Source organism: Prunus mume, linkage group LG1 (genome assembly GCF_029339155.1).
Source record: "Prunus mume cultivar Tortuosa linkage group LG1, ASM2933915v1, whole genome shotgun sequence".
Classification (NCBI taxonomy): Eukaryota; Viridiplantae; Streptophyta; class Magnoliopsida; order Rosales; family Rosaceae; genus Prunus; species Prunus mume.
In genome coordinates, this window is record NC_142698.1 from 18406404 (window position 1) to 18431886 (window position 25483).

The 25483-nt window shown below is 36.9% G+C and overlaps 3 protein-coding genes and 1 long non-coding RNA gene across 9 annotated transcripts; 1 reads left to right on the forward strand and 3 right to left on the reverse strand.

Annotated features, from left to right (window-relative positions):
• Positions 1 to 275: 275 nt before the first annotated feature.
• On the reverse strand, positions 276 to 4810 carry LOC103344710 (bifunctional 3-dehydroquinate dehydratase/shikimate dehydrogenase, chloroplastic-like). 2 transcript variants are annotated; one of them, XM_008248332.3, is made up of 11 exons: positions 4604 to 4810; positions 3868 to 4100; positions 3354 to 3459; positions 2879 to 3097; positions 2256 to 2602; positions 1979 to 2042; positions 1713 to 1821; positions 1456 to 1599; positions 1008 to 1156; positions 681 to 843; positions 276 to 554 (listed from the first exon to the last, which is right to left on the reverse strand). In XM_008248332.3, exons 1-11 carry the CDS (start codon positions 4622 to 4624, stop codon positions 511 to 513), a joined length of 1599 nt encoding a protein of 532 aa, XP_008246554.2. In that variant the 5' UTR covers positions 4625 to 4810; the 3' UTR covers positions 276 to 510. The 2 variants fall into 2 exon arrangements, with proteins under 2 accessions (XP_008246554.2, XP_008246555.2); XM_008248333.3 differs by lacking the exon at positions 4604 to 4810 and adding an exon at positions 4461 to 4602.
• Positions 4811 to 8264: 3454 nt separating this feature from the next.
• Positions 8265 to 13445, reverse strand: LOC103344713 (uncharacterized). 2 transcript variants are annotated; one of them, XM_089052065.1, is made up of 5 exons: positions 13184 to 13445; positions 11240 to 12879; positions 10327 to 10896; positions 9406 to 9578; positions 8265 to 9322 (listed from the first exon to the last, which is right to left on the reverse strand). In XM_089052065.1, exons 2-5 carry the CDS (start codon positions 12861 to 12863, stop codon positions 8513 to 8515), a joined length of 3177 nt encoding a protein of 1058 aa, XP_088908191.1. In that variant the 5' UTR covers positions 12864 to 12879; positions 13184 to 13445; the 3' UTR covers positions 8265 to 8512. The 2 variants fall into 2 exon arrangements, with proteins under 2 accessions (XP_088908191.1, XP_016652628.2); XM_016797142.2 differs by having other exon boundaries at positions 8265 to 9304; positions 13184 to 13440.
• A 666-nt stretch (positions 13446 to 14111) lies between these two features.
• LOC103344711 (uncharacterized) lies at positions 14112 to 24421 on the reverse strand. 4 transcript variants are annotated; one of them, XM_089043802.1, is made up of 7 exons: positions 24263 to 24421; positions 22210 to 23952; positions 20730 to 21296; positions 20377 to 20549; positions 19015 to 20268; positions 18824 to 18945; positions 14112 to 14578 (listed from the first exon to the last, which is right to left on the reverse strand). In XM_089043802.1, the coding sequence occupies exons 2-5, from the start codon at positions 23924 to 23926 to the stop codon at positions 19609 to 19611; spliced, it is 3117 nt and encodes a 1038-aa protein (XP_088899928.1). In that variant the 5' UTR covers positions 23927 to 23952; positions 24263 to 24421; the 3' UTR covers positions 14112 to 14578; positions 18824 to 18945; positions 19015 to 19608. The 4 variants fall into 4 exon arrangements, with proteins under 4 accessions (XP_088899928.1, XP_088899927.1, XP_016652630.2 ...); XM_089043801.1 differs by lacking the exon at positions 14112 to 14578 and adding an exon at positions 16346 to 16494; XM_016797144.2 differs by lacking the exon at positions 14112 to 14578 and having other exon boundaries at positions 18640 to 18945; positions 20730 to 21089.
• Positions 14576 to 15874, forward strand: LOC148921211 (uncharacterized). The gene is made up of 2 exons (XR_016123152.1): positions 14576 to 14720; positions 15759 to 15874. It is a non-coding gene; the product is annotated as an uncharacterized LOC148921211 (long non-coding RNA).
• Positions 24422 to 25483: the final 1062 nt, after the last annotated feature.

Sequence of the window (25483 nt, forward strand, 5' to 3'; positions counted from 1 at the left end):
TCACAAAACGCAGAGCGTATAGAGGAAAAACGCTCTCGGCGAAAGGCCCAACTGGCAAATACTTTCACACAAGACAAACGATCTTGAAGCCAATGCGGGAATTGTGTAAAATATCAAGGGTAGTTTTGTCTGTTTAAGATATATTTGTGCTCCAAACTTCAAAGATGCGTTTAAAACTTTGCGCCAAAAACAAACCTGGGTTGGACTAAAACGACACCGTGTTTCTTCTTCATGACAATTAAGAATGAACTGGTAAAAAGATTGAATCTTGAGAATTATACAAGTGAATGAACTTCTGTCTTTTACCAAATCCCAAGCAATATTACATGCAAAAATCCTTTCATGATTCTGTCTACAGGCTAATATTTACGGCTTGGAGTAAATTCGAAAAATTTCGAAAATCATGTTCACATAACATTCCATATGGGATGAAATGGAAATTTATTGGTACAACAACAAAAGTGGATAGCTACTTGCACAAAAACATGAGATATGAGACAAAGTTTCTGCTTATGTATTTCTTGCCAACACATCCCTGATCAGTTGCTTTGGTGCTGCATTTGGGGAACAAGGAAGGAGAAGAAAATGATAAGATAATGGTTGAAAGTGTGGTTTAAAATTGAAAACGATTTTACAAAGAAAATTACTAGAATTGTTAAGATCTTTCGTATCGAACTTACCAGGTACACCGGAAAAATTTTCAATCTGTACAAATGCTTGATTGAGGAGCATTTCTGTCCCAAAGACCACAGCTGCTCCAGACTCTTGTGCTTCTTGCAAGAGTCTTGTCCACTTAGGTGTATAAATGGCATCAAACACCAAAGAGTAGTGCTTCAAAGCTTTCTGTCACAAGAAAGAAGGAAAGATATACCTATTGAATTATGATATAATCCTAATCATGACAGAAGGAAATACAACGCTAATTAATTTGAATGTATGGATAAAAGTTCCAGGAAAACATAATATTTTTAACAAATTGACGACTTCACGCATAACGGGAGGCAAACCTTGGATACGGGTGTTTGATCAGTTCTTGGTTTCATTCCAACGGATGTGGTATTTGCAAGAACCATCCCATCCTCTGGATGGAAATTTTCCAATTCAGCAAGAGTAATAGCTTCTCCTCCAACTTTATTAGCAAGTGCCTTGGCTTTGTCTGGCAGTCAGAAGAAACAATGGATTTAAATACAACGATAGTTACTCTCAATTTCATCAAACCAATAGTTACTTTCCATTTCATTAAACAGAAAGCTTTCTTTTCACATTCTTAGTTTCTTCTCATTAGTTAACCTTATAACATGTTCAAAATTTTATCATTCTTTTAAGTTATGAGAATGTGAAATGAAACATTTCCTTTATTTTCTATTTCCCAGCATTATAAGCATGTAATTTAATAAGGATTAAGAGCAAGAAACTTGGCTGTCAGAGTAAAAGCACACGACTAAAGATTCTCACCATATGTGCGATTGGCAACTACAACTCTTGCTCCCTTTTCTTTTCCGCCATATGCAAGTGCTTTTCCAGCACCACCAGCTCCCATCACCACGAATAACTTACCAGCTAACAGGGAACCAGATGTATTACTTGAACCATTTAATGCTGCAAGAAAATTATAGTGGTTATTCAACCTACCAAAATAGCTTGATCCATGAACATATTTTTTTTAAAGGTTAGTCCATAAATATTGAATAACATGTAAAATGCAAAGAAACCTTGAAGTCCTTCCTCAATTGCTGCAATTGCTCCAAGATAGTCCACATTATAGCCTATTAATTTTCCGTCGGTTGTTCTCCTGATCATGCAATTAACTGCGCCTATTTCCTGCAAAACATATTTTGATTGAAAAATTATTTTAAAAGGCTATAACAGTTAGATGGCTCAGTGATCTTCCTAGATAAATTGATGTCAAACTATTTATAGGTAACTGGATGGGCTGCAACCATAATATGTCAGATAAGATATGAAAGAAAGGATGTACCTTGGCCTTTGGATCGATTTCATCACAGCATTTTAATCCAGCCTCCTTGTGAGGAATTGTAAAACTGTTTTTCATATAAATAAAAGTTATTCTCGTTTTCAAAACAACACATCTTAATTCTACATCCAAAGCCACTGAGATTAAAAAAGAAAAAACAAAGAACTCTTGAAGAGACCAAAAATTTGAGAGTCCCTGTCCAGAACACAAATATTGGCAGTAGACCTAATATATATTGAAAAGTACATGTTATGCTGAAGCTTCTGATATCACATTTTACCTGTATCCAACAAAATCTGGGGAGTTATAGGTGTCGATAAAGTTCTCAACGCTATCAACCAACAGAGGCAAATAAATTCCATTGAAATTAATAGATTTGAATGCTGCATTGTAAAGATGAGGGCTTTTACTGTGACCAATAGGATTTCCTATCACACCATGTACTTTGGTATCCGGCCCTATAAGTCTGAAATTGTACAAGTCCAACAGATCTTTTACAGTAGGCTGGCCAGGTGCTGATACTACTCCCGCCTCTATTGTACCAAATGTGAGAAATGCACCATATTTTGCACTAAGTACGCGTGAGATCAAACCCTTCTCGCCCATAACAAGCCCTATCATTGGGACCTGCAGATTCAGTTGAAATGCCATTCACACACTGTAGAAGATGACAAATTACCAGATAAACTCAGAAAACATTTTATTTCACATTTTTGAGTTTCCTCAAAGAAAAAGTTAAAACTGCAGGTTCAGCGAATTAATTTTATTTTGTTCTCAGGTTCAGCACAGATGCAAAATATATCAATAGTTTAAATGTCACATTAATAACGTGGGAAAAATTTATTCTTAAAAATGAAAGAATCCTTAATTGCATAAACCAGAGCAATGAATTGAGTCACGTACTTGAGAATGCACTAGTACTTGAAATACACGTGCAGAGTCGGTGATGTCTAAGGCAGTTGTTGCAATCTTCACTATGTCAGCTCCAGTGGCTTGTATCCTTGCAACAAGATCACCAATTTCCTCGGTGGATGGAGTCTTCTGATAGTTGTGTGAAGAAACAATGATTTTGACCTTTTCTGGCTTCTCCCCTTGAATGGAATTGTAGAAGTCATGGGCTACCTTCAAGAGAAAACAGTTGAAAGTCTTAGTGATTAATTGCAACTTGAGTTCTGATTGACTAATTGCAAAAGGAGAAAAAACGATGTTTTATTCTTTTATGTCTGTCTCTGCTTTAAGCTATTAAGTTTGTTGGTTATATATCACTAAAGGTTGCATACATCCATGTTATAGACAGTACGACTGAAGAAAAAAAGGTAAAAACTTTCATCAGGAAACTAATCAACTGGTGAATTCCAAAGAGACATGAGATTCCTACCTGCAGTTCAACATCAATAAAATCTGCTCCCAATTCCATGGCTAGACGCAGTGCATCTTGTCGCTTGTTGTCATCACCTTTATATTGACCACCTTCCCATGCTGGCCTATAAGGTAAATGATGCATAAGAAATATTGATGGACTGCCCTTAATAGAGACAATTCAATGCAAAATGAAGTCAAAAAAATAGGAAAAACATCAACAAGTCCAATACATGATGTCTGCTTGCTTTGAAGGAGATAAATGGAAATCTAAGTGAGAGTAGCAATTGAAGATCTGGACAGCCGAAACAACATAAACAAACCAATCAAACTACTCGTATCACTTAATCTAGTGCGACTTCTCAGCAACTAGAATAGCATAACTTGAGACTCAGCAGACATTATTTGATCCCCAAGTCATAAAAGGCATGCATTTGCAGTCAAATTCTTAAACTCTGGAATTATGACTAGCTTTATATCTTGTGAAAAGATTTCATTAACTAAAGTGATAAAACAATGGGTTCAACAATTACCTGTAAGTGAAAAGAGTTGGCAAAGGAGAATGTTTAATCAATATTTCGAGATCTTGTCTTGGACTGAAGTTCTTCAAGAAGTCCAATCGAATTTCAACGAGGTCAGCACCAACTTCCCTTGCCTTCCCCATTTGGACCAGCATTTGATCAACTGATTCCGCCATTACTGGCGCACAGATGAGTGTTGAATTTCTTCGAGTTCCATTGATAGTATGAATATCCGAAACAGCCGACTAAAAGTTCACCCAATGAAATAAAGAAATATGAGCATAACAGTTTACAGCAGGAAGCTATTCAACTAAGTTTGAACAACTATTGAGGGAAAAAAAACAGAGAACTTAGCACTCTGGTTTTGTAAATCAGTGCAAAGGAACATAGAACGAAGCTCAAACACCTAACATATTCTATTTCTTCCCCTGAGTTTTCTTAGAAAACTAGAAACAAAATACGTCAAGCTTTGAAAAAATACGAGGCAAAAATAAAATCTTCTGGTTAAAAGGGAAAGCAAAGAAAACAATGAAAAAACAGAGAAACTTATTTCTTTCTTTCCCACCATTTTCTTAGTAGCCAAACAAAAGGGTGAGTTTCTTTACCATTTTGGGTCAGAAAAAACTAAGATTGCTATAACAATTCTCACTGCCCTCAAAACCCAGATTCTCAGAAACGGAAACGAAAACAGAGAAAACAGAGTAAACGGAGAAAACAGAAAACTTGAATGCAGAAAATGAATCTTTACCGGTCCGCTAAGGAGAGTCATTGTGCGTCAATTGCTTGAGGTTTGAGCTTCAAAGATGGCGACTAATGTCAGCGAAGTCAAGTGATTTTGATGCGTGCGAGCGAGAGAGAGCGAGAGACTGAGGTTGGTGGGTGAGGGTTAGGTGCATGTGTTACACCTTAAGACATGTTTAGTTCATATTTTCTCAATTTTTATGATCACATACATTGTCATGATGAGTCCCACATTATATGAATAAAATATTTATTAAAAAAATAAGAAAATAATTTAATTTAAAAAATAAATAAAACTCTCTCTCTCCCCTCTGCGCTCTCCCTCTTCCCCATGCCTACCACCCGGAAGCTATAACCCCCAAACCCACCCCACAGCCACCCTCAATCTCTATTTTCTTTTTCTCTGGATGGTAAAAAAGAAAGGGTCTTTGGATATCAGAAAGGAGGAGGAGCTCATAAGCTTCAAAACCCACAAAGTTTACCACTTTGCAATTTGAATGCACCAACTTTTATTTAAACCAACTAACTTTTGAACTTTGCTCATCAGCAGAGACAAAGCAACCAATGTTTTGTCCTTTCCCGAGTGCGAGTCTTATAAGATTTGGTGTGGGGGCTCAATTATATTTTCCAATTTTTTATTGTCGTTATCTATATATATTATGAATCTGATAATGGTTCATGCATATGTTTACTTACGGTGCCCAATCTTACCTGTATTTGATGAGAGTCCATAGCTTTTTAGTTGGACCACTTGGGATTATGGATCTTTTGGATGGCAAGTAAATACACGTCTCTTCTCTGAAAGAAGAAGTTAGGTTTGGATGGTGTTGATTTGAAACCTAAGTACAACTTGTTGCTTTGCTTTGATAGGAGATTATTGGTAGGGTCAGCTCAATTCATGTAGCGTTAAACAAAAGGTTGTATAATTTTTTTTTTTGGTCTGAAGAAAAGGTTGTATATAGACAGGGCGATTCTTCACATCAGACTATTATTACTTGTGTTATATTATTAGAATAAATTCTTCGGTTCGATTGATGAATTGAATTACGTAACTCATACGATACGACCACAATAGGATCTTATGAATTTTAGTTCAATCCGGCTCCAACGCTAGTCCCCCTTCAATCCCAGTGTTGTCGACACAAGGACTTCTCGACACCAAAATTGGGTGGTCTGTGTCTGTCCATTTTGTTGGTCCCTCTCCTAAGGGCATTTCCAGCGCTGAGGGTTGGTCCGGGCAGGTGGGGGCCTGAGGCCCCAAGCACAGTTCTAGGGGGCTTCTACAACCCGAGCAAGTTTAAAGGCAAAACAAGCCCGATCTCATGCCCGAGGGGCGATGACGTCAGCGCTGAAGTCAGCCTGGCATTAGCCTTGCTTTTTGCCAACGGCTACAAGCCACGTGTAGCATTTTGATGTCTTCGATCATAATTTTTCCTCCAATCCAACGGCTGTTAATTTTTGTGTTAAAAAAATTGATTTTTTTTTTTAACAAACACCACCGAAATTCTGATTTTTTTTTTCTATGAATACCTACCAATATTCTTCACTTTCCATACAAAATCTTCATACATTTTCTTATCCTTCCAATATTATTCACTTTTCACACCAGATTTTCTTCACTTTCCAAATTTCATTTGTGTAAAAATACAAATAGCATCTTCCATTGAAGCTAGAGAGTCATGGACAACCATGGAAGATATTTTGTTGTGTGAATGTTGGGTCCAAGTTGGTCATTGCTCGATTGGGTCCAAGTTGGTCATTGCCCGATCATAGGCAATGAGATGAAGTTCTCTCATATGTGGAGAAAAATTTATGCCGAATTTTGTGAAAGATCGGGTTCGGCTAGTATGGAAATAGCCTTGGCTAGTAGGTATAAAATTTTGAATAAAGAGTTACGGAATGGAGAGATGCGTCGGCAAAAGCGAAGGACAAGTTTAAAGTGGCGAAAATCTTGGCAATGAGGTAAATTATTTGTAATTGCCGTTTTACTAAATTTAATGTCCTATTTTAAATTTTTTTTATTGCATTTCCAATTTTTATTTATTTATTATAGATTATGCAAGCACAAATGTGGTTTAATGCCATTAGCTAAGACAAAAAATCTTTTAACAATCATCAATGTTAGGAGGTGACAAAAAATTGTTTGAGATTCAAAATTATTCCTACGAGTCCGACTGTTGTGTTAAATGAAACGTCGCTTCAAGATTCAACAACATCATATTCGCCGTTGGATTCCTTGATGAATCAAGACTTACCAATCCAAAGGGAGCCGAGGCCTGTTGGGAGAAAGGCGACAAAGACCAAGAGATGGAGTAATTCCACCAATGAAATTACAAAAATTTTGGAGCAAATTTCTCTTAACCGCACAATGAGAATTGAAAGAGACATGAAAAGATATGTGGATGAGAAAGCAAGAGAAAGGGAGTGTGCGGATGAAAATCTTATCTAAAATATGATATTTGTATTTTATAATAAATATCGGCACGTAACAACAGAGAATCTGATCTGAAATTTGAAATATGAATTTTATAAGAAATATTGACACGTGGCAACTGAAAATCTTATCCAAATTAATCGTTTAAGTTAATTAAAAAAAAGTAAATAGTATTTGCTATGGCAATGAGTGGAAACACAACAAGCCTTTTGAAAGGGTTAACACTATTCACGTGAATAGTAGCAACTCTTACCTCCTTTTGCCCTTTATTATGACAAATGGGTGGAAGTGCTCTAAAAGTTTTTTTAAAAGCTTCAAATGTTGATTTGATAATTTGGAAGTCAACAAATAGGTGTCTCATAAGTTTGATAGTCTGCTTTATTATCTAGGGTTTTTATCACAAATGGTCTCGAGGTTAGCGAAATTATCACCTTTGGTCCTTTATGTTTTTTTTATTTATATATATGATATTATTGGTCCTTTATGTTACACTTCACATATGTGATGACGTGTCACATATGTGCCCACATATCCAATCAGATAATGACACGTGAATCTAAATAAAAAATTATTTTTAAAAAAATGGTTTAACATTTAAAATCTAAAAAAATTTAAAAACTTAAATAAAGAAAAGAAAAAAGAAAGCTACAACTCTGCAACTCTCCCCCTCATCCCCTTCCCCTCATTCCCCTTTTGTCTCCCTCTTCTGTCTCACCCTATATTTTTCTATCTCCCTCGCACCATCCTCCTAGTCAAACCACCACCCCATTACAATTCAAATTTATTTATTTTGTTTATAAATAAGATGATGTCTAATAAGCCATAATCTTTTGTAGAAGTGAATTAGAGCAGTGGATCAAGACGTTGCATATTAGAGATCTTTGAGTAGTTTAGAATATCACTTTGTGAAAATAAATAAATAAATAACCACCCCCATCTTTTTATTTTGAGAAATAAATCATTTCTAGTATTGAGTTAACAGCTACAAAAAGTTCATAGTATGGCAGCCTTCAGTCTCGATCTCTTAGACCACAGGAGTTCAAGAGATTGTGATCACCCACCGTTGGATGTTAATCTAACGGTTCAAAAATGTTTCTTAAAAGGAGTGCAAGAATGAGTGAACCGTTGAATTTACATCCAACAGTGAGTGACCACAAATCTCTTGGACCCCTGTAGTCCAAGAGATCGGTCGGGACTGTTGCAGCCTTTTGCACAAGGTAAATAAAACCTATAATTTAGCATCAAATTAGGAAAAAGCATTTCATTTGACGACCCAAAGGTATGAACTTTGTGCAACAAAACACTTCCCCTACTGGAAGTAATGCAAAACATAAAACAAAACAGGCTGGATGCCTACCAAAAGATGTGCCATAGATGCAATTGAAGGTCTCTAAAATCAGCACTATACAGTGGGACTGGATTTTCAGAATTCAATCCAATATAAACTGGTCCTTCAAAGTTTAAGCGTGTGGAACGTTCCTACTATATTTGATTAGGGTCATAACTATGAGTGTTGGGCAACAAGTGATGGGAGTGAGGTAGCCCGGCATTCTGCATGGCACTAAAATTAGTGCCGATTTCATGGACGTTGTTGGCAGCAGCCATACGAAACTGTGCAGGGTGTCCATAAGTTTCATACAGCAGAGATGATGAACTTAACCCCATGGCACCAAAATTAGCACCAGTCTCATGTTCGTTGGCAGCGGCAGCCATATGAAACTGTGCAGGGTGTCTGTAATTTTCATACAGCCGAGATGACGAACTTAACTCCACTGCACCAAAATTAGCACCAGTTTCTTGGTTGCTAGCCACCATGCCAAACTTATCTGCACCAGTTTCATGCAGCAGAGATGACGAACTTAACTGCATGGCACCATTAGCACCAATTTGATGGTCATTGGCATCCATACCAAACCGCCCAGGGTGTCCATAGTTTTCATACAGCCGAGACGAGTCACTGTTGAAAGTTGGCAATGCATAAGGTCTAGGAATAGCTGCCAGAGGTGTCGGATGACTTATATTTTGACGTTTCTCTGGTGGTTGAAACTTGGGGGCAGAAGTGCTAGTACTACGCTTCTTCCTTTCTTCATGTTTTCGTTGTCCCAACTTGGAGGTAAAAGATATCTGTAAAGGTCTCCAACTCTCCTTTAGTTTTCCCAGCTGAAGAATTTCTGACTCGATGTCCTTGGATGGGTATTCAGACTCAAGATTGTAATCTTTGATGCATTGAATCACAGCTCTAAGATCAGCTATTTGGTCTTTTACAACAATATCCTGTGAGGAAAAATAAGACTTGATAGATGCATATTTACACTGAGAATCATCCTAGATTTAACTATTTAAGAAGCGTTATTTGATGTCCAAAGTAAATGTACCTTTTCATTTTGTGATTTTTTTTCCATCCATTTTGTCCAGTACGACTTCCTTGCATCTTCCACATATTCTTTTATGAGTCGTACTGGCAGGAACTTGTGAACTACCTCGAAGGTGCAAATAAATCTAACAGCCTCAATCAGTTGCTTCCTTTCAATAAGATTCTGAATAAAATCTGCAACATGTAAAACAAAATTGCAGGATTGATCGAACTGCTCCAGATAAGTTTCAAAAGGACAATTACACAGTATCACCAAGCAAACGTAAAGAGGTTAATGTTAGAGGTATAGCTCAGTTGGTTGAGCTCTTCCACCTCCACCCATGCGGGCAGAAGTTCGAAAACCCCCAGGCACCTAATGAATATTTGTGTAAACCCCCCTCCCCCAATCGCTTGTCCTAAATAAAAAAAAAAGCATAAAGAAGAGAAAACATATGTAGGGTGGAAAAGAATAAATCAGACCACAATATTAAATAGAGGACACAGAATGCCAGTGATGTAAGAGGACACTGGTCCTGTCAAACTAAAATATCAAACCAATTAAAAGATAATTTGCGGAGATTTACTGAGCTTCAGAACCACAGTTATAAAACGTTCACTTAAAAATATATAATATATTCCAACAAGATCAGTCTGTAATAAACAATATCTTACATAACCTCATTGTACATTTCCATAACTATATCGACTCATGAAGTTTATCATAGGTTTATCAATCACGTTCACACCATTTGCTAATATTCGGCCCTTTAACTTCTTAAGGCAGTATACCAACCCCAAGCTATTGCCCCAGCAGTATGTACATAAGAATGGCATCTAGGATACTCATAATTACAAACACCAATAGCCAAAATATTGTGAACTGCAGATTAATGTAGTGGAACACAAACATCACACTATGAAAGCCAATTTTCAAGAAACTTACCAGGGATCTTATCAGAAAAACCAAGTGTTTGATGTAATTCTAGGGCCTGTTTATGCTGAGAAATCATGCCAAGAAGCTTTACAATTTCATCTCCATTCAAGAAAGAAAGCAATCCATATGTAGCTATAAACTGCAGAAAAGAAAAAATCTCCAGTGAATTTTCAGAATCAGCTCTCAGTCTTTCTTTCCACTGAACTGCTAGCTCCATTGCATCTTCTTCCACATGATCTCTAACATGCGGTAAGACTTTCATCAGCTCCTTCAATAGGGGAATGTGGATCTTCATGAGAGTTGCTTCAAAACCAACATCTCCTTTTTTCCAATATTGATCAAGAGATGTTTTCATCAGGTTCAAAACAAGTTTTTCTGGGTTGAATGACATTCGTAGAGCATCAAACATTTCGTTTTGTACTAAATTATCTCCACTTAAATGCTCTTTTATACACCCCTGCAAATTCCTTTCATCTGTGGTGGCGCTTGGTTGAAAATTTGGAGAAGGAGAAGTTGCTACATTTCTGACTTGTGAGGATTCTGGTTCCTCCGTTTTAACAGGGAATGAAAGGGTGCTACCTGCCATGCAATTGCAAAAAGAAACACAGAAAAGGAAATGCACTGGTTAGTAAGTGAATAATTTCAACTTTAATATATCAAAAGAAATTTACAGGATTATGTGCCACTTGTGCTACTATAGATGTCTAGTTATTGACTTAACAAGGGTAACAAACATGATAAATAACCCATATGATTCTTCAAACATTGAGAATTTAATTAGAAGATCAAGTTTGGGACATTGCACTCTAGAGAATTGTATTTGTACTACAAGTGTGGGTGTGTATATATTCAGAAACAAGAGAGTATTATACCAATAAGAAACTCAGATATAACTATGAAAAATAAATATAAAAGAGCTTACCAGGTGCCTTATTTGTGATGCCAAGGGCCTGGGATAGGTCAGTTGCATCTTCCGGTTGAGTAACTACAGCAAGAAAACTTTGAAGCTCCCTCTCATCATAAGTAGAGGTCAACTCAAACGCAGTAAGAAGCCACAAAAAACCTAAAACCTCCAAGACATTCTCAGCCGCCACTGTCATCTTATCCTTCCAATCAGCTGCCAACTTAATTGCTTTTTCTCTCACCTGATGATTAATCTGCGGTGACAACCTCTTTAACTCCTGCAACAGAAGAATACAACTCCTTCTAATAACTGTCAGATCAAAATCAAACTTCATTTTGTCCACAGCCGAATTTGAAGGGTAAAACTCTTCCATTGCATCTAAAACCAATTCTGCTGGGTCTGATGATGCTTTAAGATGAGCAGACATTTCGCTAGACAATAAAGCAATTCTCTTCAAATGCTCATTCATGAGCAACAACAAGCATCTACCATCCCTATTGATGCTAGATTGATTACTTGCAGAAGAAGGAATAGTAGCAATGTTAGCATGGGTATATTCCAGAGTTTGGGTGTGTTCTTTGGTGGATTTTCGAATTGAATTGATTTGCTGTTGTTTCAATTGAAGTTCTCTGGCCCATTGCTCCAGTTTCCTCTCTTTCTTTTCAAGACCATTGGAGCATTCTTGTAATGACTTTTCTTGTGAATCCAAATGCTTCCCACATTCTTGTATCAACTGTTCAAGCGAATCTAAATGGTTTTCTTTCAACTGAACCTCGTTGAGGCAATCAGTCACCCCTTTTTCAATCAGACTAATCCCCTCAACTTTTGACTCAAATTGTTTCTCTTTCAATTCAAGTTTACAGAACAACTCCTCCATTGATTTCTTATGCAAAGAAAAAAATTTCACTTTCAAATCCATTCCCCTAATTATTTTATGTTTCGATTCGATTGTCTTAGAGAATTCCACTATCGATTTCTGAATCAATCCAAGTTTCTCCTTTTTCAATTTCATCTCCTTGTCACATTCATCAACCAATCGTCGTGCTTCTTTAATTTTCTCTTCTTTCAAAGCAAATATTTTGTTCTGCTTCTCAATTGACCCCAAAATCTCATTTAATTGCCTCTCCTTCAACTGAATGTCCTGAGAGTACTTGTTTAAAAGTCTTTGAACCTCTCTTAATTCCTTTTCCTTAGACTCAACCAACTTTGACTTCTCTTCCACTGTTTTCTCATACCAATTCAATTTACTTGTTCCCCAATTAATACTTTTTTCAATAGAATCATACTCTTTCTCCTTCTCTCCAACCCATCTCTGAACATCTGAAAATCGCTTCTCCTTAACAGAAATATCTTCATTATGCTCTTTAATCAATAACTGAAAAGAGCGCAAGTGCTCCGTGCCCGATTCGACCTCTTTTAATTTCTCTTCAATCAACCTCTCAATTCCACGCAATTCGTTGGCTTTTGCTTGCACTTGGTTCTCTAAGACCCCCATTTGCTTCTCGTGATCCTGTACCTCTTGCAATCTGGTGAGGAGCCCATTCCGGAAGGAATCAAAATAGTCCAAAAGGTCCTTCAATGGCAGGGCGAGCTTCCTCTGCTTCAACTCTAATTCTTCCAAGTTGAAAGCTTTCTTATCCATTGTTGGGCTGCTTCTCCTGTAAAAGGACCAAACTTGTTACAGACGACGTGGTGGTAGAAAATAAAGAGTAAGAAAAGTTGAAGCAAATTAAAAAGAATAGCCTAGTGCCTAGTTTCCAAAACCCTAAAACAGAGTAACAGGGGAGAGCAGAGAAAGCATTGTGGGTGGAATCACTGCCACTTTCAAGTGGTAAAAAGCAGAAAAGCAGAAAACCCTAATGGCTAAGCCTAAGCCCTGCAGAGACGATTCATTTTCTGAAAACCCTAGAACAGAGGAGACAGACGAGATTGAAAGAGAGAATGAGGGTCTTGTTCCCATACCTTGGGTTGGGTTTTTTCAGATTTTCTCTTGCAATGGAGTTATGGAGTTATGTAGCAAGTAGGCCAAGCTGCTTCTTCTTCTTCAACCTCAAGCGTCTCCAAGGTTGTAATTTTCTCAACCTCACAAGGTTCTTCTCACTTGTTCTCGAGCAAAGCACTGCCGTTCAACTTCCTGTAGCATGCAATAAAGGCCATGTCTTTCGAATGACATTTGGACATTAACCAATGTACAATGGTCGTGTCTCCAAACGTCGCCACGTATCCATCTTTTTCGATCGCTTTTCTCTTTTCTTTTTACGGCGATTGTTTAATGTTGCATTGTGTTCAAATGACATTTCGAACATGTAAAGCTCATGGTTGTTTTATGGCAGTAAAATCCATATCGAAAATTAAGTGTTCGTTTGGTGTTCTACTAAAAAAATGTATTTAAAAAAATGATATTTAAAAATATGATTCTTTTGTTTGCCCAAAAAAAAACATGATTTTTTAAATTTAAAAAAATATGAGTTTTCAAATATTAATTTTAAGATTTTAAAACTTATTTGATATTAATTTTTTTTAAAATTATAAAATTTGAACTCAAAATCGAGTAAACTAGGCATGGAAATAACGTTTTTCACCTGCCTCAAGATATAAAAAAAACCCACTCAAAAAACGTTTCAAAAACCCATCACTTGGATTAGCTAGGGAGAGAGAGAGAGAGAAGAACTCTAAAAAATGAGTTTTACCAACTGCGAATTATGGATTTTGAACTCACAATTATTTTTTAGTTTAAAAAAATGAATCCAAGATGGGCTAATGGCAAGTTGGCATATTCCGCCCATGACCAATAAAAAAGTGCAAAAAAAACATTAATCATGGGAGTCATCGGTAATTTCATTCGACATGTCGCAAGAAAGGCTATCACTACTGGACTAATACAAAAGGATAGGCCAATTTCGACCCCCAAAAAAATAGGATAGGCCAGAGTGAATTGAAAGTGAGGACACGCCGCCAAGTCCAGGGTCGAGGCGATTAAGCAAACCAGTCCAGTCCAGTCCACTAACTCTACAAATTCTAAATTATGATATAAAACGAAACGACATCGTATGAAGAAGAAAAGCTTCTTATCCAAAAAGGAGCCTAATCTGGCAAATGATAAACCTTAACCCTCGGGCCCTCAGAGTGCCAAACGAGAGTGAGAGCAGATCTGAGAAAATGAGGGATGAGAAACACGGAGAAGGTCTGGAAACCCTAACAATGGCATTGGCTCTGTGATCGGAGCCTTCGTTGTAGATCAGAGACTTGAGCGTGAAGAAAGAGAGAGACGACGGGGCATGAAGAAAAGCTCCTCAAATGCGATTCTTGTTTTGCGAGGTTTACGCCTCGATGTCCGCCATTGATCCACGATCGGATCTGTAGAAATAATAACCATGCATAACTAGACTGTTCAACAACTTGATGTTCCGACAAAAAGAGAACATCAGATGATGGGGTTTCTCTTACTTTCAATGTAACATGAGGTGGAAGACATTAGAACGTGAAAAATCATAAATGGGTTAGTGCATTATTCAAATATTGTTGCACACAATGTTCTAGGCAATGTCAGTAATCTGAGTGTTTTAATTAGACTCTCCCCTTCTCCACTTTTCAAGTTAGGATGAGACTGCAAGGAGTCTCAGAAGTTCTCCGTATTTGCTTTTGCATCTATGCACCCAAGCAATGTTTATAGGTTATTACCATGGAAATAACATTTGAAGCAGTAAATTTCATAGAACTAAAATTTATCCGCCCACATTGTCAAATATATACTGAGGATAGATTGGCAGTTATAAATCTATTCACTCTCTCTCTCGGTTGTTCTGTTATATTTCCTAGTTGTAGTTGGTACATATCAAGCTTAATTTGATATAATTTTTCACAGTAGCTGTTTATCGTTCATTTTTTGTTAATCTGTTGTCGACAATACCTTTGGATTGTGTAAAAGCTGGAAGATATATTGTATTTCCGTGTATTGGCAGGGATTCTTTTAGTAGTAAAATGTAGTCATGAATATACAAATGTAGTAATAGAGTATTTTAAAATGTTTCTTCAGGATGTTGTGTTCTGGTTTGCGATCTTTAACATTCAGTGGTTATCACACACCAATGTTCTTCCTATGAGTTGCAGTAATTCTATGTTCTTTTTTGTTATTGACATAACAAACTATTCTTCCCATCATTCCCACTTGTTGCATTTTAACACGAATTTTTTTTATATTGCTAGCTTTCGAGTTTGTCCATATTTTAAAGACATTATTCGTTCCTGAAATGCTAGTGCTGGAGTCTATTACTGTTAGCCTTTTATTTTGTAGGTAACTTTTGAGGATTGATGTTTCATCTAGAGATGGGCAATGATGTTTTTTGTTAGTTCGTTCATTAGTGTGACGCTTTCTTATGTTTGTTTGTTGTGTCGTACACTTGCACATTCAGTAGTTATGCTTTGGTCAACTTATTATTTTGCACACTGACCATCTGGTTTATTTCCGTCTTATTCCAATTGTTATTATTTCTGATGGTTCAGTGTTTTATTAATTGTTTAACTGTTTTTTTCCCAGGATATCTAAAACCAGAGGCTACGAGGATTTCGCCTCAAATTTCCTTTTTGTTTTTTTTAACTAATTTGATCTAATTTCAATCAAAACAAGTCTGTATAATATCAATTCTTTTATTTTTTTTAAATTATTTTATTTGAGTGATGCGGATTGTAGTTTTTACTTGCATTGTATGCATGGTTTTCTTTTTCTTTTGTTACTCATTAGAACATAAATTAGGCCCAAATATTTGTTGGATCGATACTTCAGACCCGCATTACTAAATTGTGCTAATGAATGGCCCATATTCGATCAAAAAGGCCCACTAGGAAGTCCATAAAGGTAATAGGCCCAATGAAGCGCTATTGAACGACAAGTAGGCCCAATGTGGGGCCAAAAAACTTCAAAGTGGGCCTAATAGAGGGCCACTACAAATTAAGCCCAAAGCAGGGTCACAAAAAGACGTAAAAGCCTCTTAAACTAGAGACTCCCCTGTAGAAGCTCCCCTGTAGTATCGATCCAACAAATATTTGGGCCTAATCTATGTTCTAATGACTAACAAAAGAAAAAGAAAACCATGCATACAATGCAAGTAAAAACTACAATCCGCATCACTCAAATAAAAGAATTTAATCAAAATAAAAAAAATAAAAGAATTGATATTATACAGACTTGTTTTGATTGAAATTAGATCAAATTAGTTAAAAAAACAAAAAGGAAATTTGAGGCGAAATCCTCGTAGCCTCTGGTTTTAGATATCCTGGGAAAAAAACAGTTAAACAATTAATAAACACTCAGAACCATCAGAAATAATAACAATTGGAATAAGACGATAATAACAATTGGAATAAGACGGAAATAAACCAGATGGTCAGTGTGCAAAATAATAAGTTGAACCAAAGCATAACTACAGAATGTGCAAGTGTACGACACAACAAACAAACATAAGTGTCACACTAACGAACTAACTAACAAAAAACATCATTGCCCGTCTCTAGATGAAATATCAATCCTAAAAAATTACCTACAAAATAAAAGGCTAACAGTAACAGACTCCAGCGCTGGCATTTCAAGAACGAATAATGTCTTTAAAATGTGGACAAACTCGAAAGCTAGCAATATAAAAGGATATAAAAGGATATAAAAAAAAAACCATAGAATAAAAAAAATTCACATTAAAATGCCACAAGTGGGAATGATGGGAAGAACAGTTTGTTATGTCAATAACAAAAAAGAACATAGAACTACTGCAACTCATAGGATGAACATTTGGTGTGTGATAACCACTGAATGTTAAAGATCGCAAACCAGAACACAAATCCTGAAGAAACATTTTAAAATACTCTATTACTACACTTGTATATTCATAACTTCATTTTAAACAACATTTTACTACCAAAAAGAATACCTGCCAATACACGGAAATACAATTATAACTGTCTATTTTGACATCACGGTGCAGTTACTCTGCTCTACAACTAAGATATAATCCTGTGCTGCAAAAGACAGTCTTCTCATCATGCATATCTTATCAAAATCATGTTAGGAAATGAATAAAATATATTACTATAAATTCATGTTATGCAATCAACTAAAGTTTGATATGCGTCACATATGAAACTGGATGTTTGAGCATTCACACAGACACACAAAAGAAGAAGAGCACAGATATGGATCTCTGCAGATCACGAAAGCCAACATTGTCGATTTTGTACTACAGTCCTAAAGATGAGTGGTAAAATTCTATCATATAGAAGGTTTAAAGTAATTTGTAATAGGCTAAAGGTCAAGATCTTTAAAAATAAATCAAACCCAAATTGCAGATTCCTTGCTATATTTTGAGCCTGCAATGCAAAGAGACCAGCGTTTTTTTTGTCATTCGTGTGAATTTTGGAAATTACACTTCCATCAAATCATACTTGTCCCTGTGTTGTGGCACCACTTGTAAAGTAGGTAGGGATGGGCAACGGGTTACCCATTGGCCCAAATGGATACCAATTAGGTGGTGGTGGTGGTTAGTACCCATGGGTGTCCATTGCCCATCCCTAGTCACAGTTAAAAACTTAAAAAGAATAAAAATGAAGTACATAAGATAGGATCTATTTGAATAACTCAAACCCAAAGGTTCTTTCAGTTACCCCTAACAAACTCTAGGAAGTTGAATGAAATGCTTAAGGGATGCAGGGTTAATATCCTACATAAATAATGGTTTGGTTTAATTGATAAATTGAATATTTTTACAAAGTCTAAATATGCATTGAAATGTCACTGTCTGCGTGTGTGTGTGTGAGTGAGAGAGGAAAAATCTGAATGGAAGGATGAAGGTCCTTTTACTAAGGCTTCTCTTTTCCTTCCCACGGGCTTGTAACAGAATTCTACAGAAGTACCACATCTTGTTATGCTTTAAAGTTTAAGACATAAGAAACTATCATAAGGCTTAAAGGGTAGCTCACTTAAAGAGCAGACATAAGATCATTCTACACATTGTAAAGAAACAGGAACAAGTGGTGGTAGTATAAAATAATCGTGCCTGTACGAGAAATTTTTTGGAGCATCCTTTGCAGAAAGGGATTTAGAAAGTGACTTTCCTTGAAACCAAAGTCCAGATTCATATGTTTTTTCAAACACATGCTACAAAAGAAAATGAAAAATCAAAACCTCTTTAAAAAATATATAGTTTGTGCAATGAGCTCAAAGAAACTTAAATTTGGATTCAGCAGAAAATTAACTATACTTGAGATGTAGATAATGTAATGGTTTTTCTCCCTTTTCCCATTTTTTTTTTCACTCTGGGTCGAGATAAAGTTGGAAATATAGGGGCGGATATGAAGTTGGTGATCAGAAGAACGCTCTCTGCTCTCTGTGATACCAAATATTTAAAAAATGCATCTGGTGCACCCCTACATTAAAGAACCCTAATTCGACTCCACTCCATAAACTTCATTTATTGTTTCAATGCTATTATTTCTACAACTATTAATTTGAAGCCAATCAGGTTTCACTGCCTATGCGTTCTTCTATCACGGAAAGGAACCCTAGAATTAATACAAGAAAAGGTGTGAACATAAGAATAGGGCAAAGATGCTCACCCTTATTAACACAAGTCTATTATCACGCCGAGAATGAGGAACCCTCGGACGGCAACATCGAGACCTCGTACATTCTCGCCATTACCGTCGTTTTCCTAAGCAAAAACACATCCTCTTGCGATCTAAATACAAAACCCTAGAATTAGTACAGGAAAAATGTGCGAACAAAAAGATAGGGTAACGGTGCTCACCCCTATGGACGGCATCGTAGAGAGCTCGTGAGTGTATTGTCGCCATTGACGGTGGCCTGCGAAGCCGCTTCGTTCTCCTTTGCCATCCAAGAGCCCTAAACCCAAACGATGCTAGTAATTCTCAGAAAGCTAGCATCTGTCTTTCTCTAGAAGATCGGATCGCGCGAAAGTAGAAATGAATTCCTAGAAACAGACAGAAGCAAAAGTTTCTCTAGCAAACCATAAACTCGGGCCTTGGTTTTCTATCGAAACCCTAGCCCTGGGCCTTGATTTTCTAGAGAGATCCTAACCTTGGGCCTTTGATTGTCTGAAAGAAACCCTAGCCCCCTCGGCCTTGATGGGAAACCGACAACAATGTTTTCAAATGTGCATTAGTTACGTATATTAATTAATGTTATCAAATTGCTTTACGAATATTGATGATTTCAAAACATCCCAAGCACTCCATTTCTGTGAAAATAAGTGCTTTCTCCTATCAAAGCTGGGCAGGGATGGTAAGATTATAATCAGAACTGTACACTGGGGATGGATTTTCAGAATGCCAATGTAAACTGGTCCTTTAAAGTTTGCATGCGTGGAAGATTCCTATTAGATTCAATTAGGGTGATAACTATGAGGGCTGGGAAACAAGTGATGAGGGTGAAGTAACCCAGCATTCTGCGTGGCACTAAAATTAGTACCAATTTCATGGTCACTAGCAGCCACACAAAACCGTGCAGGGTGTGCATCATTTTCAAGCAGCTGAGGTGACATTCTTAATGGCATCCATCCAAAATTAGCACCAATTTCGCGGACGTTGGCAGCCATACTAAATTGCTCAGGGTGTCCAGAATGCAGCCTAGATGACAGACTTAACTCCATGGCACCAAAGTTAGCACCAGCAGCTTCATGGTCATTGGCCGCCATGTCAAACTGCACAGGATGTCCATACCGCAGCTGAGATGACGAACTTAACTGCGGATAGCCACGGGTGAAAGTTGACGATGCACAGGGTCTAGCAGCTGCTATGGCTTGACGTTTCTCTGGTGGTTGAAATCTGGTGTCAGAAGTGCTGCTACTACTTTCCTTCCTTTTTTCCAGCTCTTGTTCAAAGGCATAGGGTCTCCTAGAATGTCTCCAAGTACCCCTTAGCTTTTCAAGCTCAACAATTTGTATTTCAATGTCCTTGGATGCGTATTCAGACTCGAGGTTGTAATCTTTGATGCATTGAATCACAGCTCTTAGATCAGCCATTTGCTTGTCTACGACATTATTCTGTGTGCAAAAATAAGCCTTGATAGATGTAAATATGAGCAGAAAATATGGTCCTAGATTTTACTATTTAAGGAGCGCTATTGGATGTGAAAATAAGAGTGAAGGTACCTTTTCATCAAGTGATTCTTTTGCCAGCCAAATTGTCCAGAAAGACTGCCGTGCACCCTCCATGTATTCTTTGAGGAGTAGTGCTGGCGGGAACTTGTCGATTAAGTTGAAGGTGAAGATAAATCTAATAGCCTCAATGAGTTGCTTCCTTTCAATAAGATTCTGAATAAAATCTGCTATGTGCAAAACAAAAATTATAAGATTCATCAAACTGATCCAGAGTAGTTCCAAAAGGAAAATTCCACAGTATCACCGCCCAAACTTAAAGAAGTTACTATAGAAGATGCATTAACAATTTAAAATGTTTTCCCTGTAAGCTTTTGTATGAAAGCCAATTTTCAAGAAACTTATACCAGGGATCTTATCTGCAACACCAAGTGTCTGATGTAATTTTATAGCCTGTTTATGCTGAGAAATCATCCCAAGAAGCTTTACCGTCTCATCTACATTGAAGGTAGAAACCAATCCATATGTAGCTATAAATTGCAAAAAACACAAAATCTCCAATGAATTATCAGTATTGGCTCTCATTTTTGCTTTCCACTTGACCGCTAGCTCTTCTGCATCTTTTCTCACATGAGATCCAACATGCGGCAAGACTTGCACTAGCTCCTCCAACATGGAGATGTTCTTCATCATGACAGTTGCTTCGAGACCTCCTTTTCTCCAGTATTCAGAAAGAGATTTTTGCATCATCGTCAGAGCAAGTCTTCCTGGGTCAATTGACACTCGTAAATAATCAAACATTTTGCTCTGTACCGAATTATTCTCACTAAAATGTTCATCTAGACGCTGTTGCATATTCCTTGCATATGTTATGGCATCTAGTTGAAGATTTGGAGAAGAAGAAGTTGCTACATTTCTGACGGGTGAGGATTCTGGTTCCTCAATTTTGACAGGGAAAGAAACTCTGTTTCCAGCTATACAATTGCAAAAATAAACAAAGAAAAGGCAGTACACAGGTTGGTAAGTGAATAATTTTGAATTTAACATATCAAAATATATTTACAGTATTATGTGCCATTCGTGCTTTGACTCAAATGGTAAGCAGTAGGGTGAGAGTGGTTATAGCTTTTATGTTCAAATCTAAACAAGAAAAACTAAACTTAATTAAAAAATTTATCGTGTTGCATATGTCAGGCATCAGATGGTATTATGTGCAAATCAGAAATAGAGATGCTAAAATATCTAGGATTAAATGGTATCAAAAGATGAGCATATGTTGAACCACTGCCACATATCTCCACTGAGATTCTCATCAGATAAATGAGAACATAACATGCAACATGAGATGCTAAAAGCCTTAAACCACAGATTTATTACAGAGGTTAAAATGAAACTGTTTACTTTTTCAGACGAGAAAAAAATGACAAACTATTTACGTACTAAAAAGATAAAATGTAAAAATTGTCTACCATATAAGATATCATCTTTGCAGAACATGACAAGGGCTAAAACTCATTGCCTTCAACAACTTGTTAAAGTAAATGACTACTCTGCAATTAAAGGCATGCCCGATGGGGAACATAACCAATGCTACCAAATATAAGAGCATTCAACTTTTCTTCTTATTTTTTCCCTTCCTATAGCATGTAAAGGGCATTGATGTACTAATATAGAGGTTGATTTATTGACTTAACAAGGGTAAATAATATATGACAAATTAACCCACACGACCCTCCTCCAAACATTGAGAGTTTAATCAGAAAATCAAGTTTGGGATGGTGCACTTTAGAGAATTATTCTACGTGCGTGTGTGTATCAAAAAACAAAGAGAGTGATAAAATAAGAAACTCAGATATAAATATGGAAAATAAATACTAAAGAGCTTACCAGGTGCTTTTTCTGTGATGCCAAGGGCTTGGCGTAGTTCAGTTGCATGTTCCGTTTGAGCAACTATAGCAAGAAGACTTTGAAGTTCCCTCGCATTATAAGTAGAGGTCAATTCATATGCCGTAAGCAGCCACAGAAACCCCGAAATCTCCAAACTATTCTCAGCTGCCACCATCATCTTAGCCTTCCAATCAGCCGCCAACTTAATTGCTTCTTCTCTCACCTGATGATTAATCTGTGGTGACAACCTCTTTAACTCCTGTAACAGAAGAACACAACTCCTTCTGATAACTGTCAGATCAAAATCAAACTTCATTTTGTCCGCACCCAAATTTGGAGGGTAAAACCCTTCCATTGCATCTAAAACCAATTCTGCTGGGTCTGATGATGCTTTAAGATGAGCAAACATTTCGCTTGCCAATAAGGCAATTCTCTTCAAATGCTCATTCATGAGCAACTGCAAGCCTCTACCATCCCTTCTCATGCTGGATTGATTACTTGAGGAAGAAGGGACTGCGATAATACTGGCAGGGGTGTACTCCAGATTTTGGGTGTGGTCTTCAGTGGCCGCTTGAATTGAATCAATTTGTTGTTCTTTCAATTCAATTTCTTTGGCCCATTCCTGAAGTTGCCTCTCTTTCATTTCAAGTCCATTGGAATATTCTTGTAATGACTTTTCTTGCGAATCCAAATGCTTTTCGCTTTCCTGTATCGAATTTTCAACTGAATCAAAATGCTTTTCTTTCAACTGAACCTCATTGAGGCATTCGTTGATCCTGTTATTGAGATCGTCAACTTTTGACTCAAACTGTTTCTCTCTCAGTTCAAGTTTACAGGACCACTCCTCCATTGTCTTTTTATGCAAACAAAAATCTTTCATTTTCAAATCCATTGCCCTAATACTTTTCTCTCTCGATTTGAGTGTATTAGAGCAGTCCACTATCAATTTCTGAATCAAACTAAGTTTCTCCTCTTTCAATTTTATCTCTTTGTCACAGTTATCAACTGATCTTTGTGCCGCTTTAATTTGCTTTTCTTTAAAAGAAAATTCTTCCTGCTGCTCCTCAATTGACCCCAGAATCTCATTGAATTGCCTCTCTTTCAACTCAATCTTCTGGGAGCACTTGTCCAGCTGTGCACGAATGACTTTCAGTTCCTTCTTCCTACACTCAACCAATTTCGACTTCTCTTCCACGGTTTTCTCAAGCCAATTCAACCGATTTTCTCGATTTTGAATACGTTTCCCCATTACATCATAGTGCCTCTCCATCTCTCCAACCGATCTCTCAAAATCCGAGAATCGATTCTCTAATAAAGAAAGCTCTTCTTCACATTCTTGGAATCTCTTTGTTCGATCTTGAATACGTGTTTCAATTAACTCACACTCCCTCTCCTTGTTTCCAACGCATCTCTGAACATCCGAGAATTGCTTCTCTTTCAGAGAAAGCTCTTCTTCATGTTCTTGGATCAGTAACTGAAGGGAGCACAAGTGCTGCTTACTCGATTCGACCTCCTTTACTTTCTCTTGTAGCAACTTGTCAATTCCATCCAATTCATTGGCTTTGGCTTCCAACTGGTTCTCAAGGATGCCAAATTGGGTTTCCTGATCCTTCCTGGTGAAGTCAATGTGCTCCAAAAGGTCCTTCCACATCAGGGTGAGCTTGAGCTTACTCTGCTTCATTTCCGATTCTTCCAAATCAGGTGTTGTCCGCTCCATTGTTACTTACTTCGCTACTGTACCTCCTGAAAGAAAACACTAGTAACGGTTATGGCCAGTCGTGGCGGTGGAGAACGGCGGAGAGTGAAAAAAGTTGAAGAAAATGATAAAAGCTTAGAGCTTTGTTGTAGCTGTACGGACAGGGACGAGAGTGGCAGAGAGCTTTCTCAAAACCCCAAAACAGAGTAACAGGGGAGAGCCGCATTAGAAAATAGAAAACCCTGGTTGTGGATGTGGTGGCTAGTACAAGTAAAAGACGCTTCCTTTTTCTGAAAACCCTAAAACAGAGGAGACGAGATTGACAGAGAGAATGAATGAGGGTCTCATGTGACATACCTTGGGCTGGGTTTTCCAGATTTTCTCTTGCAATGAACTTAGGTAACAAGTAGGCCGAAGATTCTTCTCCTTCTTCTTCTTCTTCAATCTCCAGCGGCCCTCAAGCTCTGAAGCTCACAAGCTCACAAGCTCACAAGTTCACAAGTCACAAGCACTGTCGTTCCATGCAGGTGATTGTGATTCTATAAAATGGGCAATCTCCATGACTTTACAAATTTCATCTGGACGGCATCCAAGTTGCCACGTGTCCATCCATCGTAAATGAAACAGAATGGGTCTTTCCAGCCAGTGATATCTTCTTGGTCTTTCTAGCCCTTTTTATCACAAATAGTCCATAAGTTTGCAAAATTATCACTTTTAATTCTTTATATTTTTTTCTGACATTATCGGTCATTTATATTACACATCATACAAGAATTTGGTCATTTCATTAGGTTCCGTTAAAATGATAATATGGCATTCATATATCCAATAAGATAATATCACGTAGATCTAAATAAAAATATATATTTTTAAATAGTTTCACATTTAAAAAATTTAAAATTAAAAAAAAAAAGATTTTTTCCAAGTCCCTTCGTAACTTCTTCAATATTAAAATATAAATATAAATATATTTAAATTTTGAATGTGAAACTGTTTTTAAAACATAATTTTTTATTTAGATCCATATGGTATTACCTTATTGGATACGTGAGTACCATATACATGTCACATCATTAATTTAACAGAAATTTTGACGATAGTTAATGGGAGGGAGTAAATTGATGTGTGAAATATAATATAAGGACCAATAATGTCATAAAAACACATAAAAAACCAAAAATGATAATTTCACAAACCTCAAACACCATTTGTGATTATAAAATAATAATTATATAAAATAAAATAAAATAACCCTTCTTTTAATTGATTCGATTATGACATGCCCTTCTTATGAGCTCCTTTTCCTTTTGGTTGGTTGGCTGGATTGGTTGGGTTTTTGTCGTTACCTTCACACAGTAGAGCCACTAGCAAGCGTTTCTCACTGTTGCAAATTTGCATTTGCAATTTGGGGAAAATAAAACCGTGACCTAAAATCAGGCAAAACATGTGATTCGAAATCCCAAAATAAATAAATAAATAAATAAAGGAAAATAATGTAGGTAGGTTATGTTCGAAATTCAGTCTTTTAGGTTTTTTTTTTATTTGGCAGAAAAAAAAGGGCCTCAGTTTTTTTAATTT

Coding starts and splice junctions, on each gene's coding strand:
- LOC103344713 (XM_089052065.1), bottom strand. CDS start 12,863: ATGGATAAGAAAGCTTTCAACTTGGAAGAATTAGAGTTGAAGCAGAGG. Junction 10,897..11,239: donor CATCACAAATAAGGCACCTG/GTAAGCTCTTTT, acceptor ATTGCATGGCAG/GTAGCACCCTTTCATTCCCT. Junction 9,323..9,405: donor AAAAATCACAAAATGAAAAG/GTACATTTACTT, acceptor GCATCTATCAAG/TCTTATTTTTCCTCACAGGA.
- LOC103344710 (XM_008248332.3), bottom strand. CDS start 4,624: ATGACTCTCCTTAGCGGACCG. Junction 2,603..2,878: donor AAGTACTAGTGCATTCTCAA/GTACGTGACTCA, acceptor CTGAATCTGCAG/GTCCCAATGATAGGGCTTGT. Junction 555..680: donor AAATTTTTCCGGTGTACCTG/GTAAGTTCGATA, acceptor CCCCAAATGCAG/CACCAAAGCAACTGATCAGG.
- LOC103344711 (XM_089043802.1), bottom strand. CDS start 23,926: ATGGAGCGGACAACACCTGATTTGGAAGAATCGGAAATGAAGCAGAGT. Junction 21,297..22,209: donor CATCACAGAAAAAGCACCTG/GTAAGCTCTTTA, acceptor GCAATTGTATAG/CTGGAAACAGAGTTTCTTTC. Junction 20,269..20,376: donor AAGAATCACTTGATGAAAAG/GTACCTTCACTC, acceptor TTTTGCACACAG/AATAATGTCGTAGACAAGCA.